Below are 14,429 nucleotides of genomic sequence, written 5' to 3'. Positions count from 1 at the left end.
AACTCCAGTGCTATTTCATGAGGATGAAGTGATAACAACAGATTGAATGCTGAAAACAGCAGAGGGGTGGAGGGTTAAGAAAAGGATGTTTGTGAATTATTGATGATCTCCTAAGAAAACTTCTACTGCCTGATCAGTCCCTATAGCAACTGCTGTATAGGGACTGTGTTTGTTTGTGTATGAGTCCAATTTGTTGTAGTAAACCATCACTTTAAGTCTTAAAATGTTGGCAAAGTTTGATATATGCTTATTATTTGGAACTCTGTTTCTCAGAGTTTAATGTTTGAGTAGGTTTGTACATTTCCTGCAGAGTTCTGTTTGGGTGGTTGCCAGGCCATTGTGTTATAATGTTATGCAGTTGCTAAAGTGTTCTGAATGGTTTTTAGCATGTTGTTTTGCAGTTATCAGGGTGTTCTGAATGATCACAAGGGTGTTCTATAGCATGAACAAAATCTTAGAAAAAGAAATATCACCTCTCCTCAACAAGCTGTACGAGTTGGCGTTAAACCTGTTTAAGCGATAATAAAACTGAAGCTTGCAACTCAAACACCACTAATTATTGAAACCTACTTGAAGAGTACAAGTCTGGAAATCTACTTGAACAGTAAAACAGGACACATTACTCAACACCCAATCCCTCTTGAGAGTGACAACAAGCACAAAAGAAGTGTGGGAATTCTCCACTGACAATCCCTCGTTTTCCTTGATGCACTTGGTCGCCTCAGAAACCATTGCAAGCAGAGTCTAAAAAACAAAATGCCTGAATTGTGCCTCTTCTGACTCCCATGAGCCACTGAAACAACTGTAATAAAAGGCACTATTCTGCACTGACTTCAATCAATAGATTTTTTCACCTTCCAGTTCCACCTTCCACTTTAACAGTAAAAGGGAAGTATAAGGTAAACACACGTTACAGAGAGAGAGAGAAAGAGAGAGTACAGAAAAGCGTTAAAAACAACTCTTATTCCTTGGTTAGGGTCACTCTTATCCCTGAGTTATAACCATTCTCCACTCCAGGCTTAATATGAAGTAAAGCTCACACAGAACAAAAGTCACTTTCACATCAAACAGCTTTCTTTTGGTCATCATGGGGAATCCGTCTGACCAACTGGACCCCATTGCAAAATCTGTATAGGGAAATCTTTTGCCCTCACACAAAATTCAAGGTCACGTGGACTCCTATTGAAATTACTGAATTCTGTCAGCAACAATTCACTAAACAACGGTGCAATTTTGGCAAAATTTTGCTTTGCCTTAAAGGTTTATTGTCTATTGTCAATAGAAGCACAGTCTATTGTATTAAGTACAGCTTACAAAAAGTAATTTTAAAACCAAGCAGCTTTCTGTTGGTCAGTGTGGTGAATCTATGTAACCAATTTAAAACTGTTGCAAAATCTTTCGCCCTCAAACAAAATTCCTGACTGCTAATTCCTACTGAAATTACTTTATTTCACCCACTAAAGTTTGCTGATTAAGACTCGAGGTGGATCTTAACAACAATCTAAGAGTTAATCCTTGGGCCTTCAGTAAATCAAGAGACAAGACACAGCATTTTATTTGAGGCGTCCTTATGAAGACATGCACTTGTCTACGAGGCAGGCAGTATTTCAGTAACTGAAAGTACAATAAAATTGATTAAACCAGGAAAATTTGACTCAAATGCAATCGATTCTGTACATCTGCAGAAGCTCTTGTTATCAGCATTCACTTAGTGCATTTGATTATTGTGTATAAACAGAGGCTCCTGTCATCAGCGTATACTGGAGAAGCTATTCCATCATTCACTGTCTCTCATACACAGACAACAGACAAACAAATCCTCACACACACCTCTTCTCAGTGTGTACAGAAGTTATTTTAAGAGTGATGACGTAGAGAGGATGTGGTGAGGACAGTTTCTGCCCTTCTACTGATGCTGGGTACTTGACTCACAAGGTGTCCTATCTTTAATATAAACATCAACATTTTAGGTTAAAATTTTTGTGTGGACGTTTTTTGCATTTTTACAGATACTGGGTACTTGTATTTTTTAGGTCCTATTTTTCAGCTCACTATCACTCCATCATCTAGGAAGTTTCATTTAAATACTTTGGGGAGTAACTTTTAGCAAGATCTCAAGGCAGGTCCTTTTAATTATAATAGTATCATCGCTAAATGTATCAGCTTTAATACTACATCTCAGGCAGCTGCAAAAATTATTCATAAAATTATGTTTTCTTGGTTGGAGTTCTTTGTTTAAATCATTACAAATTGGTTGCATCCTAAACTGTAAAAATATCTACATTCTACCTCATGGACTCACAAAGGGGAGGAGTTTACTAGTCTATCTGATGCTTAATGTTGTGTGGGCAAATTATGCTGCTGTGTTTCCTTAATCTAATCCTGCAACAGATGCATAATCCCAACAGAACCGCACAGGTGACATTATCCATGTGCATCTGATCATCTACAAAAATGGATTTTTCAACCATATCAACAGGCAACTTTTTTTAGACTGTTTAGGTCTCGAGTGTAAAAATCAGTTGATGCAAATCTCCTTGTAATTAATTCCAGCAAAATCAAGTCCATCTCACTAAACATCTCAAAAACACGGTCTTCAAACAGTCGGGTGGGTCTAGTATGACACAGCACCTGTAGGTAAAGTCCATGAGTGACCAGTGGAGCATGTTAATAACAGACAATGACTGATTTCGATCCTGTAGAGGATAGGAAACTCTTCCGCTCACTCCGACACCTCCAGCCTGCACTAACTAGAGAGTGACAAAGAAGAACAAAGAGCAGAGGAAAGTGCAGATGCATCTGTGTACATACCGTCATAGTTGACGATGATAATGGCGAGCATGTAATCCTTGCCCAGCATGGTGTCTTCCCGAAAGCCCCCAGCGGTTAACTCAGATACATTCCAGTCCAAAGCGTCCCAGCACCACCGACAAACTCTGCGGCACACACTCACACACAGGGTGACCACTCACACACTCAGCGCCAAACAGCCAGCAATACACTCGCATGCCAAGAGGATTAAAAGCCACACTCTTCTTTTCCCCACTTCTATTTTGCCCTCAGGTAATTTCACTGCTGTCCAATCAACCTCATCTTTGTCTTTCTGTCTAATGCTTGTGCGATCATGCTACTCTGTTCTGTTCTCTATTCTGTTCACTGTCGTTCTGTCTAGCGGAGAGTGATGCTGTTTTGAGATCGCTTCTATCTTTCTCTGTAACTGTGTGTGTGTGTGTCTCTCTGTGGATTCTGTAATTCAGTAATGCCTGCATATATTCCCCCTCCTTCGTCCCTCCATCCCTCTCTCTCGCGCACTCTCTGCCTGATGATGGTGCCTTAAGGATGGCTGAATATATAGCTGATGAAAGCAAATTGCTTGAGCAAACATAGCCTTCTGTTCCCTATACAATAATCCAGGTGTAAATATTTTAAATGGATATATATGTATATATATACAGCAAAAAGGGTAATAGTATATTTTATTAATCAAACAGGGCATAAACTGTGATGCGTGTTCCTGAGAAGAATTAGTGTCTCCAATCTGCTCCACACAGTGAGGCAGAGAATCACCATCTGCAATGTGAAGAGTAAAATTTTCATTCTTGAAACTGGGGTTGAGTTTCAGTACATTTAAAAGCCCTTTATTTTATTATATACTATTATTTATTATAATATAGATCCGACTAGCTTTATTAGACTTCACAACAAGGTTTCTGGGAAATATTTAAAGACGCATTGTACTGAGAAAAGAAAGCTAATGTTACTAAATACTGAGGCGTGTATTATATAACAAAATAATATGACTCATACAGCCGCACGGGAACTATTATTTAGGAAATATTTGTGGTCAGTAAAGAGCTGTGGATGTGTAAAGGTTTTTGGTTTGCGTTTTTGTTGGTAGATATTGATTTGTGTTTTTATGAGATCAAGCGAAGTCCGTCATCGTCCAGCCTCCGTTTGCATCATCCCTCTGGTTGCCGTGGCAACGACTTCTCTGTCGCGAGCGTCTGCCTGCTTCTGCAGACAGTCACAAGCAGAGACGGGCTCGCGCCTTTTTATAGTCCGTGTAATAAACTGATGTAACTATAATATAATGACGTAATTATATTTGATGTATATTGCATGTCTAAGCCATATGTAGGTTTATGAAAATCGCTGTTGAAATATACTTTAAAATGAAGCATAAGTCTCAGTTCCCTTGTGAAAGTAGCCTAAATATTAACCTTGTGAAATTGTTTTGAATGTGCACTTATTGCGTAGTGTTATTACCATATCTAATATTATCAACCTAAACATTTTAGTATTTTAAAGTATGCATTAAATTAAGATGTTTTAATAGGCCTTGTCTTTTGTCATGGATTTTGATGTGTTGACCAACAACACACTAAAGCACATATAAAGTATTTAATTGCAGTTGTAACAATTGTGTTGTTTGATATTCCATTTAAAGTTAATATATTTCAAATATACTGAATTGCAACTTCATGAAAATATATATAAATACTACATGACATACAAGTTGAAATTAAAGGAGCCATTGTAGTGTACCTTTAATGTTTTTAATAAAATAATAGGTTATAAAATGTATATAATTTTTTAAAACATAATATATTTTCATTTAATTTATAATTCAATTCATTTAATTCATAAGTCATTCAACTAATAATTCAGTGTCCGCACTTAATTTTTTAAAAGTATGCTAAACTGTATTAATTTTTAAGCGACCAGATATTAATGAATATTTGAAAAGAATTTTGGTTACTGTGGAGATGTGTCTTGCACAACACAAATTGTCTTTTGGTGCCCTTTTATGATGAAACAAAGAAACTTGTATTTTGTACATTACACTATAATAAAACAATTATATTATATTATATTATATTTTTTTTTTTTATTTTATTTTATTTTATTTTATTTTATTTTATTTTTTTGTGTATATTTTTTTTTGTTTTTTTTTTTTTAAATATTGTAGAGTGTGAGAGAGAAATGTGTTATAAATTAGAGCGCTATGCCGCTATCTGGAGTGGACATGTGTTTCAGGTTGCTCAATCGAGCTCAGGATCTCTGATCTCAGTCCCACACAAGCAGACATGGCTGCTGACAAGGTTGGTGTGCCACCGAACTTACATAGACGTTGTTTAATAAGTCACTTTCTGTTCTTTAATTTTGATACCGTCCTCGATTACTGTTTAGCTATTTTGCATAGCATTTTTGGGCAGCGAGATTAAAGAAAGAAAACAAAATATGATGTTTTGTACTGTTTTATATGGTCACATTGTTGCAAGTGCAACAGACATCACTCAGTTCCATGTATTTTATCTGTCAAATGTCTGTCTGTTATGTTAAAAACCTGTGCTTTTATCGTATCCTTAAATGTCCTTTAACAATACTTTACAGAAACCCGTTTGATAGATGGCGCCGAATTGTAAGGCCATTTCTGCTGGCACATACTGTCCCGTCAGCCACCGCTATGATGGGCTTGGCTTGTTGTTGGTTTCTCAGTATTTGTCTTTCTTGAACAGGATCCATTCAGGCAGCTGAAAGACCTGTCTCTGCTTAAAGACCAGCTCGATAACATTCAGCGTCGGGTGGAGGATGAAGTCGGAGTTGGGATTCCACAGGTACTGTAGGACTTCAGATTTTTGTCAAAGTCAGCAATGGACCTCTTTAACGTACTGTGATGACGCATTTCCGCAACAATAACGTCGTAAATCTAGCATGTTTATTTCCCCCTGGGTCCCAGGCATAGACATTTGTCTTCTGTATATTTTAGTGATTTTTTCTGAGACCATACATGCCACAGTAAGTCTGGATGTCCATTCAGGGCTTTTTAGAGACATCAAATGTTCTTTAAAAATAACTGATATTAACAGAATGAACAAATTTAGCCCTCTTAGGGAAATATGATTGTGTTTTGTAATTATGATTGAAATCTGACTAATTTTCAAATTGTTTGTCGTAAATAAACCTCTCAGAAAAATGTTATGGGGTTTCAAATCAGAGTTATGAGTTATGCACATATTGCATAAAGTAAAATAGTATATCAAATCATTCTGTTGTAATTTTCATAACATAGTTGAGAATCATCATTGTACAAAGTTTTGTTAAAAATAGCCTGAAACCTAAAATAAAACTTTGTTTTTGCTTATTCAAGCCCTTTCGATGTCTATTTATTTTTTGAATAATTAGTTCTGACATTCTCTACAAAGGACATGAAATAAAATATGAATTCAAAGATGTTTTTTTTCTCCATTTGTTTCTTATGCTACAGCCAATTGAATTACATAAAAAAAACAACAAAATTTACAAACCTTTTTTTCCCTTCTGGTTCTCAGGAGGATATTTTCATCAGGGAAAAAAAATAAATAAAAAATTATACACTTTCTGTGAGAGTGCAACAATGCCAGTCAGGTTTTTGAGCAGCCTTGTTTCCAGAAGTATTTTTTTCCTATTCTTTCTTCCCATAGGGATTTAAAAAGTGTTTATCAAAAAGCCATTAACTGACCATCTCTGAGGTGAATCACAACACTACAAACTTTGATTTGAAGCAAAAAAGTATTTGAAAATCAGGCAAAATGACAAATATACAAAACTGCGTACTTAACGACTTCAGTGAGGGAAAGAACTCCAATCCCATTCCCAAGAATGACATAATTGTAATAAAAATAATGGATATATCTAAAACTGTTAATTCAAAGATGTTGATTATGTATATCGAAACAATATATTTTATTGCAAGATATGCATTTATATAGACTGGAATATGTCATTTGCAGTGCTTCATGGGAGTGGAGGGCACTAAAGAGTTATTTTGGTGCAAATTGCTTGTTTTGATTTTCTGATTGGTGATTTTCTGCAAAGATATCAATGTTGTTTATCACTAGGAATTCCACTGTTAAATATGACAATGAAAATAAGAACTGGACTGTTGCCCTCTAATCAACAGCTGTACTCTCTACTTTTTTACTCCATTGGAAAGTCTTGAAAATTCAATATTCAAATTCAGCATTGGAATATGTTCCAATCCCGTAAATGTGAAAAGGGTCCATATGATCATTTTGTTTAATTAAGTTCTGTGTTCAAGTTTCTCTCTCACTCACTGTGTTTTGCCCTCTTCCTCAATTTAGGGTGGAAGTGTGCTCAGTTCTCCTTTCCTCAAGGGCTTTTTGGCTGGGTATGTGGTGGCAAAGCTCCGCTCCTCTGCAGTCCTGGGAGTTCTTGTAGGAACCTGCACAGGCATCTATGCTGCTCAGAGCTATCAAGTGCCTAACGTTGAGCAGTCAATAAAAAATTACTTCAGCTCATTCAAGAAGAGATAGAGAGAGCCAAAATGATACAATCTCAGAAATGGTGCCTCATCCAAAAACTTCAACATGTACCTCAACTGAGTAGGTTAGCAGTTTTATATAGTTTTCTGTTTAAAATGGGTTAGGTCTGTGCTGTTACAGCAGCTTATTTTTTGAAAGTCCTTAATATGCTTGTCTGTTACATAAATATTTTTTCTTTTAAATAGAGGTTTGCGCTAAAACAGGTGAACAATCAGGCACAACACACTTTGTATATAATGTCTGGCATTGAGCAATTCCTCTACCTGTCAAATGTCAGAGATTGCTGGACTTGAGTAGATGAAGCCTTTTATACATTTGTTGGATAAATAAATGTTGCACTTTTCCACACTCAACTATTCCACTTCCGCTTGTATTGAATATGAATGGAAGTCAGCATTTTAGAAGTGAAATAGAAAACAGGAAGCAGTCCAGTTAGAGGATGAGTACTGATTTTCATCCAGTTGGTTTTCAGATGGGAGTATTGAATTCAGTGGTGTGGTTTTAAAGTGTAATCCATATTATAATGCATACCTTTTCTATTTAAAGAATTATTTCAGAAGAAAACTTTTGAGTAATAAGAATTATTTTCCTTTGCTTTATGTGAGTAAAATTTTTTTTTTTTTTTTTTTGGCATGCCTTATGATATTATTTGCCATAATGTGTGATATATTTTTGGATATATTATTTTACATACATTGCATTTGTTTTTACAAGAATTTTTTTAAAAGTATTTTAATGAACAAAACCTTAAATTGGGTCAAGAAAATGTATGGTAAATTATTTTTATTTGGAATAAAATAAGAGGCAAAGAGACAAATCCTTAAACATGTTTTGGAATGTCTGACCATGATATACAATTCAGTATCCTTTTAGTAGGATAAAATCCCGTATGCACCCCTCTTATACCATCAGAACAATATCAGAGATATTGCCAAAGCATTGGCCATTTCATGAGCAATGAATTAAATAAGTAAATAAATGGAATCATGTTTTATAAACAAGAAATAAGAAAGTGATCAATGTATATGAAATACACTGAGACATATTAAGAAAGTCATTTTGTCCGCAGACTGACTTAGTTTGTGGCAAGCTGGAGTTTTCTCCCAATGTATGTCTTAATTTTTCTGGATTTGGTAGGGACATAAAATTAGGTGAAATTTTGGGAAGTAGATGGAATGTTCTGATAGTGGTGCAGTAGGAAGTGCTCTTCAGTTTCCACAGTAAACCCAGTCTGTGGAATGGCGGCTGCCATCCCTTCTCTCTAAAAGCCAAACAGTGATCACTCTGTATTTGGTTAGTGTCTTTCTCACGTCATGCTCTCTCACGCAGCGCTGCTGGTTTGTTATCTCTTTTCAGTTGTACATAGAGGTCCATCTTTTTTTGTCATTTCTCTATGTGTGTTCTAGGCTTAATTACAAATGTTAATTTAAAAATCCTAAAATATTTGCAAAGCATCTTTGGGGCCATGCAAGAAAAATCAGCCTTTAGACATTGCCATACAACTTAAAGTTACAGGAATTCGTCTAAACCAGACACAAAGCACACAAGTAGTTAGTAATTCATTTTATTGTCCTTCTTTGTTAGCTATCCATCATCCGTTTTCAGCTATCCATCATCCGATTTCAGCTATCCTTCTATATATTACTTATCTCTCTTGATCCATTTTACACTCAAAATAAATTCACATTAAAAGTTAGTTTAAAAAAAAAGCAATAGTAATCAATAGTACAATTCAATCATTAAGTGAAAGCTTTTCATAAAAGGTCAACACAGCTGAAGTTAATCTTCTATAGTCTGTAATAATTACCAGTACAAAACAAAACAATTAACTTTATTTTCGATTTCTGCTATTGTGACAGCAAAAATATCTTAATAGGCTGAATGAAGAAGTTTACCTTAAACCAAACTGTAAAGTAACATAAAGTATTAAAGATACCAGAAAAATACATTTATGTTTTAACTGCTCCTCGCTGCTCCTTTTCACTGGCCATCTGTCCCCACCAGAGGCTCCAACACCACTTTATCAGCTAAAATAAGGAACAGTGAAGAATGATTTATATTAAACAGCTGCTTTAAATTATGTGACACATATAAAAGGTAAACTGTATTTTATTTCTCACTGAAGATGTAGCACATTTACTACTCTTGATATTAATATAATTTATATGAGTAGGTCATATATGCCACAGAATAATTCAGCTTCCATGGCCATTTAATAACACAAATATTCAGCTCATACCGGAATTGAAGCTCTGACACTTAGTATCGGTGGTGTTAGTCAGGGAATCTTGAATCTCAACGCCGTTCTTGTCCACACACCAGCAAAAGTCAGTCTTGTCCCAGCACTGCTCAGCCAGATAGTCTCCGTTCTCATCACACCTGGGGTGGAAGGATGGCAGGAGACTCTTGACCTCCCCAGAAGCCTCCTTCTGGCACTGGGTGAGCTCTGTGGGACAGAAAATACATATATGTGTGAGCAAAGGACATTAAACTGCTACTTTGATTCAAAATGACAAGCTCTTGATACCTGGTTTGGGAGTAGAGGAATCCTGAAAAACAGAGCATAATGACAAATAAATGCATGAATGAGATGAGAAAGCTGTAGATGGCAGGATTTATATATTCCATATTTTTATATAGATTTTTTTATTTTCATTTATCGCTTCCTGCTTTGATATTCATAATTTCTAAAGCAAGACCATTTGAGAAACACTGCTTTAAAACTTGATTTAGTTTTCTTACTCAATCCTGACATCAAGTGGCCGTCAGCCCACATTAAAACACATTCAAGAGGAGAACTTACTTTCTTTTCCTTGGGCTCCTCCTCATATTTCAGAGCGAGAGAGCTCATGGGAAGATGCATTTGCAAGGGGGCACGCATGACTGCACAAAAAAGGGAAGAAAGTCAGTATTATTCTGCTTTCATTAGAGAACATCTGTGGTAATGGGTTATGGGTGATTTAAAAGGCAGTATGATGAGAAACTCATCAAATAAAAGTATTACAGTGGATGTAAAGCCATGAAGCTCACTGACCAGACTTGCGGTTGATCTCCTGCAGGCGGTCGCTGCGTCTCTCCAGGGTGTTGAGCTGCTCCTTCTGGCTGTAGGCCATGTAGGCGGTGAAGGCCTGACCTGCGATCAGTATGCCAGCCAGCAGAGTCACTCCTGCCACCTTAAGGGCCTGATTGTTAGATCTGTTAGGAAACATAGACCAGTGTATTTAAATGAGTGAAATGCTATGATGACATGTAAAACACTAACAAATTCTCCTTTAAAAACAGTTGCCTTTCCTCAAGTGGGCAGAAATGTTTGATTTTATTAAATATTTTGAGCACAAGAAAATCGAATATGAGTGTCTGGTCATTTAATTTGTACTGAATTATGAATTGTGAGCAATGTGTGTGGTAATAATGGAGACAAATACGCAGTTTGCACTTTTCAACGCAGAAATAAAAATGCAGCACAGAAGCATCTATATTTCAGAACACATAATAACACGTGATAAATTATTCTAATTGAATTTTTTTTTTTAGTTCAGTTTTTAAATGAAACACGACAGTGAGGACTGTAAATAGGCTATATATAGCCCCATATATATCATAAAAGTCGCACATTACACATTTTTCTGCTTAATTATTCAAGTAATCATTAAAAACAGCTGTTTACACTCAGTCGCATTCGGTTTACCTTTAACATATATGACTAGGCGAAAATAAGATTTATCTATAAAAAACAAACAAACAAACAAAAAAACTCACCTTCTTTGAGTTCCCATGTTGATTGAAGTTTGCTCACTTGGAGCTCTGATAAGTGGTGCGTCGTTTCCGTCGGTGGACATTTCTGATCGATGGTCAGAAAAAGTTCTCAAAATTTTGTCAATTTGCTCAAGGGGGTTTTCTAACAGCGCTCTAATATAAAAAAGTAAGAACTGAGAGTCCAGCAGCAACACTCGGATGAAAATATCTGGAGCAGAGCGGGTTTATTATTTGATTGGTTGTGTTAAGCTGCATCATCAGTTGTCAGACAAAAGTGAACTGGAATGATCCGCTTCCGCATGTTTCACCTGTTAGTTTGTGCGAAACCGGTTTTGTGAGACTTGTCAGTAACACTTTACAATAAGGCTCCATTATTAAGTATCATGAACAAACAATGAACAATACATTTATTACAATATTTATTAATCCCTTTAATGTTAGCTGATGAAAATACAGTCGTTCATTGTTAGTTCATGTTAATTCACAGTGCACTAAAATTAACTAATGTTAACAAGCACAACTTTTGATTTTAAAAATGCATTAGTAAATGTTGAAATTAACTAAGATTAATAAATGATGTAGAAGTATTGTTCATGTTAGCTAAAGCAGTTAACTAATTAAACTTATTGTAAAGTGTTACCGATTTCCAGAGGTGGAAAGTAACGAATTACATTTACTCGCGTTACTGTAATTAAATATCTTTTTTTTTTGTCTACTTCTACTTTTTAAAGTAGCCTTTTTTTAATCTGTAATTTAACTTAGGTATATTTTGTTTGAAGTATTGTACTTCGCTACATTTTAAAACACATTAATTAGGCTTCTGAATAAAAAAATAAATAAAAAAACGCTCCCTGGAAACTGCAGTTAATAATGGGCAGGAGAGAAAACTGGAGCTAAAATCACAAGAAATATGCAGAAGGACAAGACAGGCGTTAATCTGAAAACGAAACCCCGTGATATTCTGCTGAAGTTGAAATCGAAGGAAATGAAGTGAAGCCCCGGCCATATGTTCTATTATGCAGTGTAAGCTGTGTTTGCCTAGGGAGACTAACATCTTATAAAATCTCGAAATCAACCCTTCGCAAGCATGTATAGGTAAGCTAAATAGTTGCATCGTTGCATTTGTGGTTAAAATGAAGCTTTGACAGTTCGGCAAAAGGTTTTGCTCAAATTAGCCAAAAAGACAGTGGTGCAGGGTTTACGATAGCCTATATATCGTCTGTTTTAACGATGTGCTATTTGATATTATCAGTATTTTGCCAAAAACCAAACAAAACACTCACTATAGAGTGCTGTGGTCTAGTAGATTAGACTAGTGCGCGTGCGCATTTAGAGTGCGTTCTATGCATTTAGAATGATCACAAAAAACTTGAAGATATAGGGGCAGAAAATGTACATATTTATATCATTTCGTATAGTAAATCAACATCCCACGACACGAAGAGTGCCGTTTTTTCCTCCAAAAATTAGCATGATTACATATAGATTTTTTATTTATTTATTTATTTATTTATTTATTTATTTTTACAACAGTTCAGTAAAGAAGTTAATTAAGAGAAATTAAAGTTCTCCGTCGATACGACTGATTTCCGTTATTCGAAAAATTGAGGGGAAAATAAACATGTGGCAGCGCATTGTTGTTGTTGTTCTGACAAATAATGCTACCTATCAGATTATGCTACCAACACTGTATTTATCCTAAGGGTAGGTTTAGGGTTGGGACACCTGTTGTGCCGAATTCTGATCCCCTGCCACATAGGTCGCCGTGATTTTGCCAAGTAAGACATGTTCCTGGTTCAACATCTTTTGATGATCCTGGATCAACATTATTGTCCAAAAATATAGACCTAACCCAATCCCTACCCCTAAACCTAACCCTACCCATCATTTATTCCTAAAATCAGTGGGAAATGATAGCTAATAAACTAGAGTGAAGAAGCACCTAACCCTGATTGTAAGCCTAAAACAGATATTTCCTGAAGTTATAGTTATATCTCAGTTCTGATTGGAATTTTGTTCCAAGGATTTTTTGTACAAGGACGTTGATCCAGGAACATGTTGTACTTGGGTGAAATCACGCTCACCCTGCTACATGATTGCCTAATCCTAACCCCTCCCCCACACCTACTCCTAAACCTACCAATACTAGGGGGTGCATAATCTGCAGGTTACAAAATTTCGGCACTACACACGCACACCAAAAATCATCCCCGCCACGGCCGCAGCTTCTCAGTGACGGTGACAACATAGTGATGCCGCTCGCATCATTCACAGTAGGGTTACTAACAGGGAACATTCTGAATTTGAATTTCGGCGCAGGATTGCGGCTATTAATAACAATTCTACTCATTCCCGCAGGTTCCGCGCTTATAACGCAAGGACAGATGACCAAATGTATCATTTGCACTTGCTTTTGAGTCTTGAGAACTCACTCTGTGCGCCCACCGTGACAGCTTTTAATAGTTATTAAGGGAGTTTGCAAATGTGATATTGATTTGATACAACAGTTCAATAAACAAGTACTGCTTGATTTTGCTTGATTATGTTCTATTTTTTAATGAAAATAGTTCCAAATTTAGTAACAGCACAGCCAAGTTTCATTCATTCAATGAAAGTGAGTTTTTGAACGAATCTAGTGAGTCAGTGATTCATGATTACACATTCATAAAGACAGTCACTTGCTTCATTCCTGAATGAATCAGCCATTCGACCAAATCAATTAAAGGAATGATTCAGTGATAAAATCAGTGACTTGCCACCACCTGCTGGCGGATTTAGTTTCATTAGCTATAATTTCAGTCATTTAAATCGTTTAATATTTCTGTATTCAAAATGTATGATTATGAAATGAATGTATGAATGAAATGAATGTATGAATTTAATTGTACTCATGCCACCTCTGAGCCTCATTAAACATCTGAAAATGTACCTACAAGACACTTTTGTGTTCTTCTGTGCCACCTCTGTAGTACAAATTCATTTTTTATTAATACTAATTTCATATGATTGGTAACTTATTTGTCTTATTCTGCTTCGTATATAAATAATATAGAAATAATATAAATAAACATTTAAAAACCTTATAAACATACATTTTTTGAATTTGACAGATTAAAATGATGCCATTACAAAGGTAAAAAGAAAGCACCCCTGTATGTCACTTTATGGAGTCAAATGTCACCTCGTATTAGGAAGGATCATTTTTGATCAGAATTTTTGATTATTGATCAGGAGGTGCTCCTATTTTAGGAGGACAAGCGCTCCTAAAAAGGTAAGGCTGAGGAAAATTTTTCAGTCAGCTTTAATCCCTGGATTTGCGTTTAGGCACCATAGACACCATATTGCTAT

General features: G+C 35.8%; 3 protein-coding genes across 3 annotated transcripts in view; 1 reads left to right on the top strand and 2 right to left on the bottom strand.

Moving 5' to 3' along the window:
- apbb3 (amyloid beta (A4) precursor protein-binding, family B, member 3) overlaps positions 1–3,404 on the bottom strand; it is a 40,669-nt gene extending 37,265 nt beyond the window's left edge. The window contains exon 1 of the mRNA XM_042711061.1: positions 2,812–3,404. Coding sequence (XP_042566995.1) covers positions 2,812–2,860 — 49 coding nt within the window. The 5' untranslated portion in view covers positions 2,861–3,404. The remainder of the gene's footprint in view (positions 1–2,811) is intronic.
- A 1,605-nt stretch (positions 3,405–5,009) lies between these two features.
- LOC122134692 (SLC35A4 upstream open reading frame protein) lies at positions 5,010–9,034 on the top strand. Its single transcript, XM_042711060.1, has 3 exons — positions 5,010–5,102; positions 5,520–5,618; positions 7,125–9,034. The coding sequence occupies exons 1-3, from the start codon at positions 5,088–5,090 to the stop codon at positions 7,314–7,316; spliced, it is 306 nt and encodes a 101-aa protein (XP_042566994.1). The 5' UTR covers positions 5,010–5,087; the 3' UTR covers positions 7,317–9,034.
- Positions 8,874–11,282, bottom strand: cd74b (CD74 molecule, major histocompatibility complex, class II invariant chain b). Its single transcript, XM_042711059.1, has 6 exons — positions 11,085–11,282; positions 10,360–10,520; positions 10,129–10,208; positions 9,853–9,874; positions 9,565–9,771; positions 8,874–9,352 (listed from the first exon to the last, which is right to left on the bottom strand). The coding sequence occupies exons 1-6, from the start codon at positions 11,162–11,164 to the stop codon at positions 9,306–9,308; spliced, it is 597 nt and encodes a 198-aa protein (XP_042566993.1). The 5' UTR covers positions 11,165–11,282; the 3' UTR covers positions 8,874–9,305.
- Positions 11,283–14,429: the final 3,147 nt, after the last annotated feature.

Source organism: Cyprinus carpio, chromosome A21, assembly GCF_018340385.1.
Source record: "Cyprinus carpio isolate SPL01 chromosome A21, ASM1834038v1, whole genome shotgun sequence".
Lineage (NCBI taxonomy): Eukaryota > Metazoa > Chordata > Actinopteri > Cypriniformes > Cyprinidae > Cyprinus > Cyprinus carpio.
Note: the sequence above shows the minus strand (reverse complement) of the source record. Positions and strands in the feature narration are given on the sequence as shown.

What these genes read in the sequence shown, in the direction of transcription:
- cd74b (XM_042711059.1), bottom strand. Translation starts at nt 11,164, where the DNA reads ATGTCCACCGACGGAAACGACGCACCACTTATCAGAGCTCCAAGTGAG. An exon ending in AACATGGGAACTCAAAGAAG is followed by an intron (nt 10,521 to 11,084) that starts GTGAGTTTTTTT and finishes GTTTCCTAACAG; the next exon opens with ATCTAACAATCAGGCCCTTA. An exon ending in GTGTCAGAGCTTCAATTCCG is followed by an intron (nt 9,353 to 9,564) that starts GTATGAGCTGAA and finishes TCCTTATTTTAG; the next exon opens with CTGATAAAGTGGTGTTGGAG.
- LOC122134692 (XM_042711060.1), top strand. An exon ending in TCGGAGTTGGGATTCCACAG is followed by an intron (nt 5,619 to 7,124) that starts GTACTGTAGGAC and finishes TCCTCAATTTAG; the next exon opens with GGTGGAAGTGTGCTCAGTTC.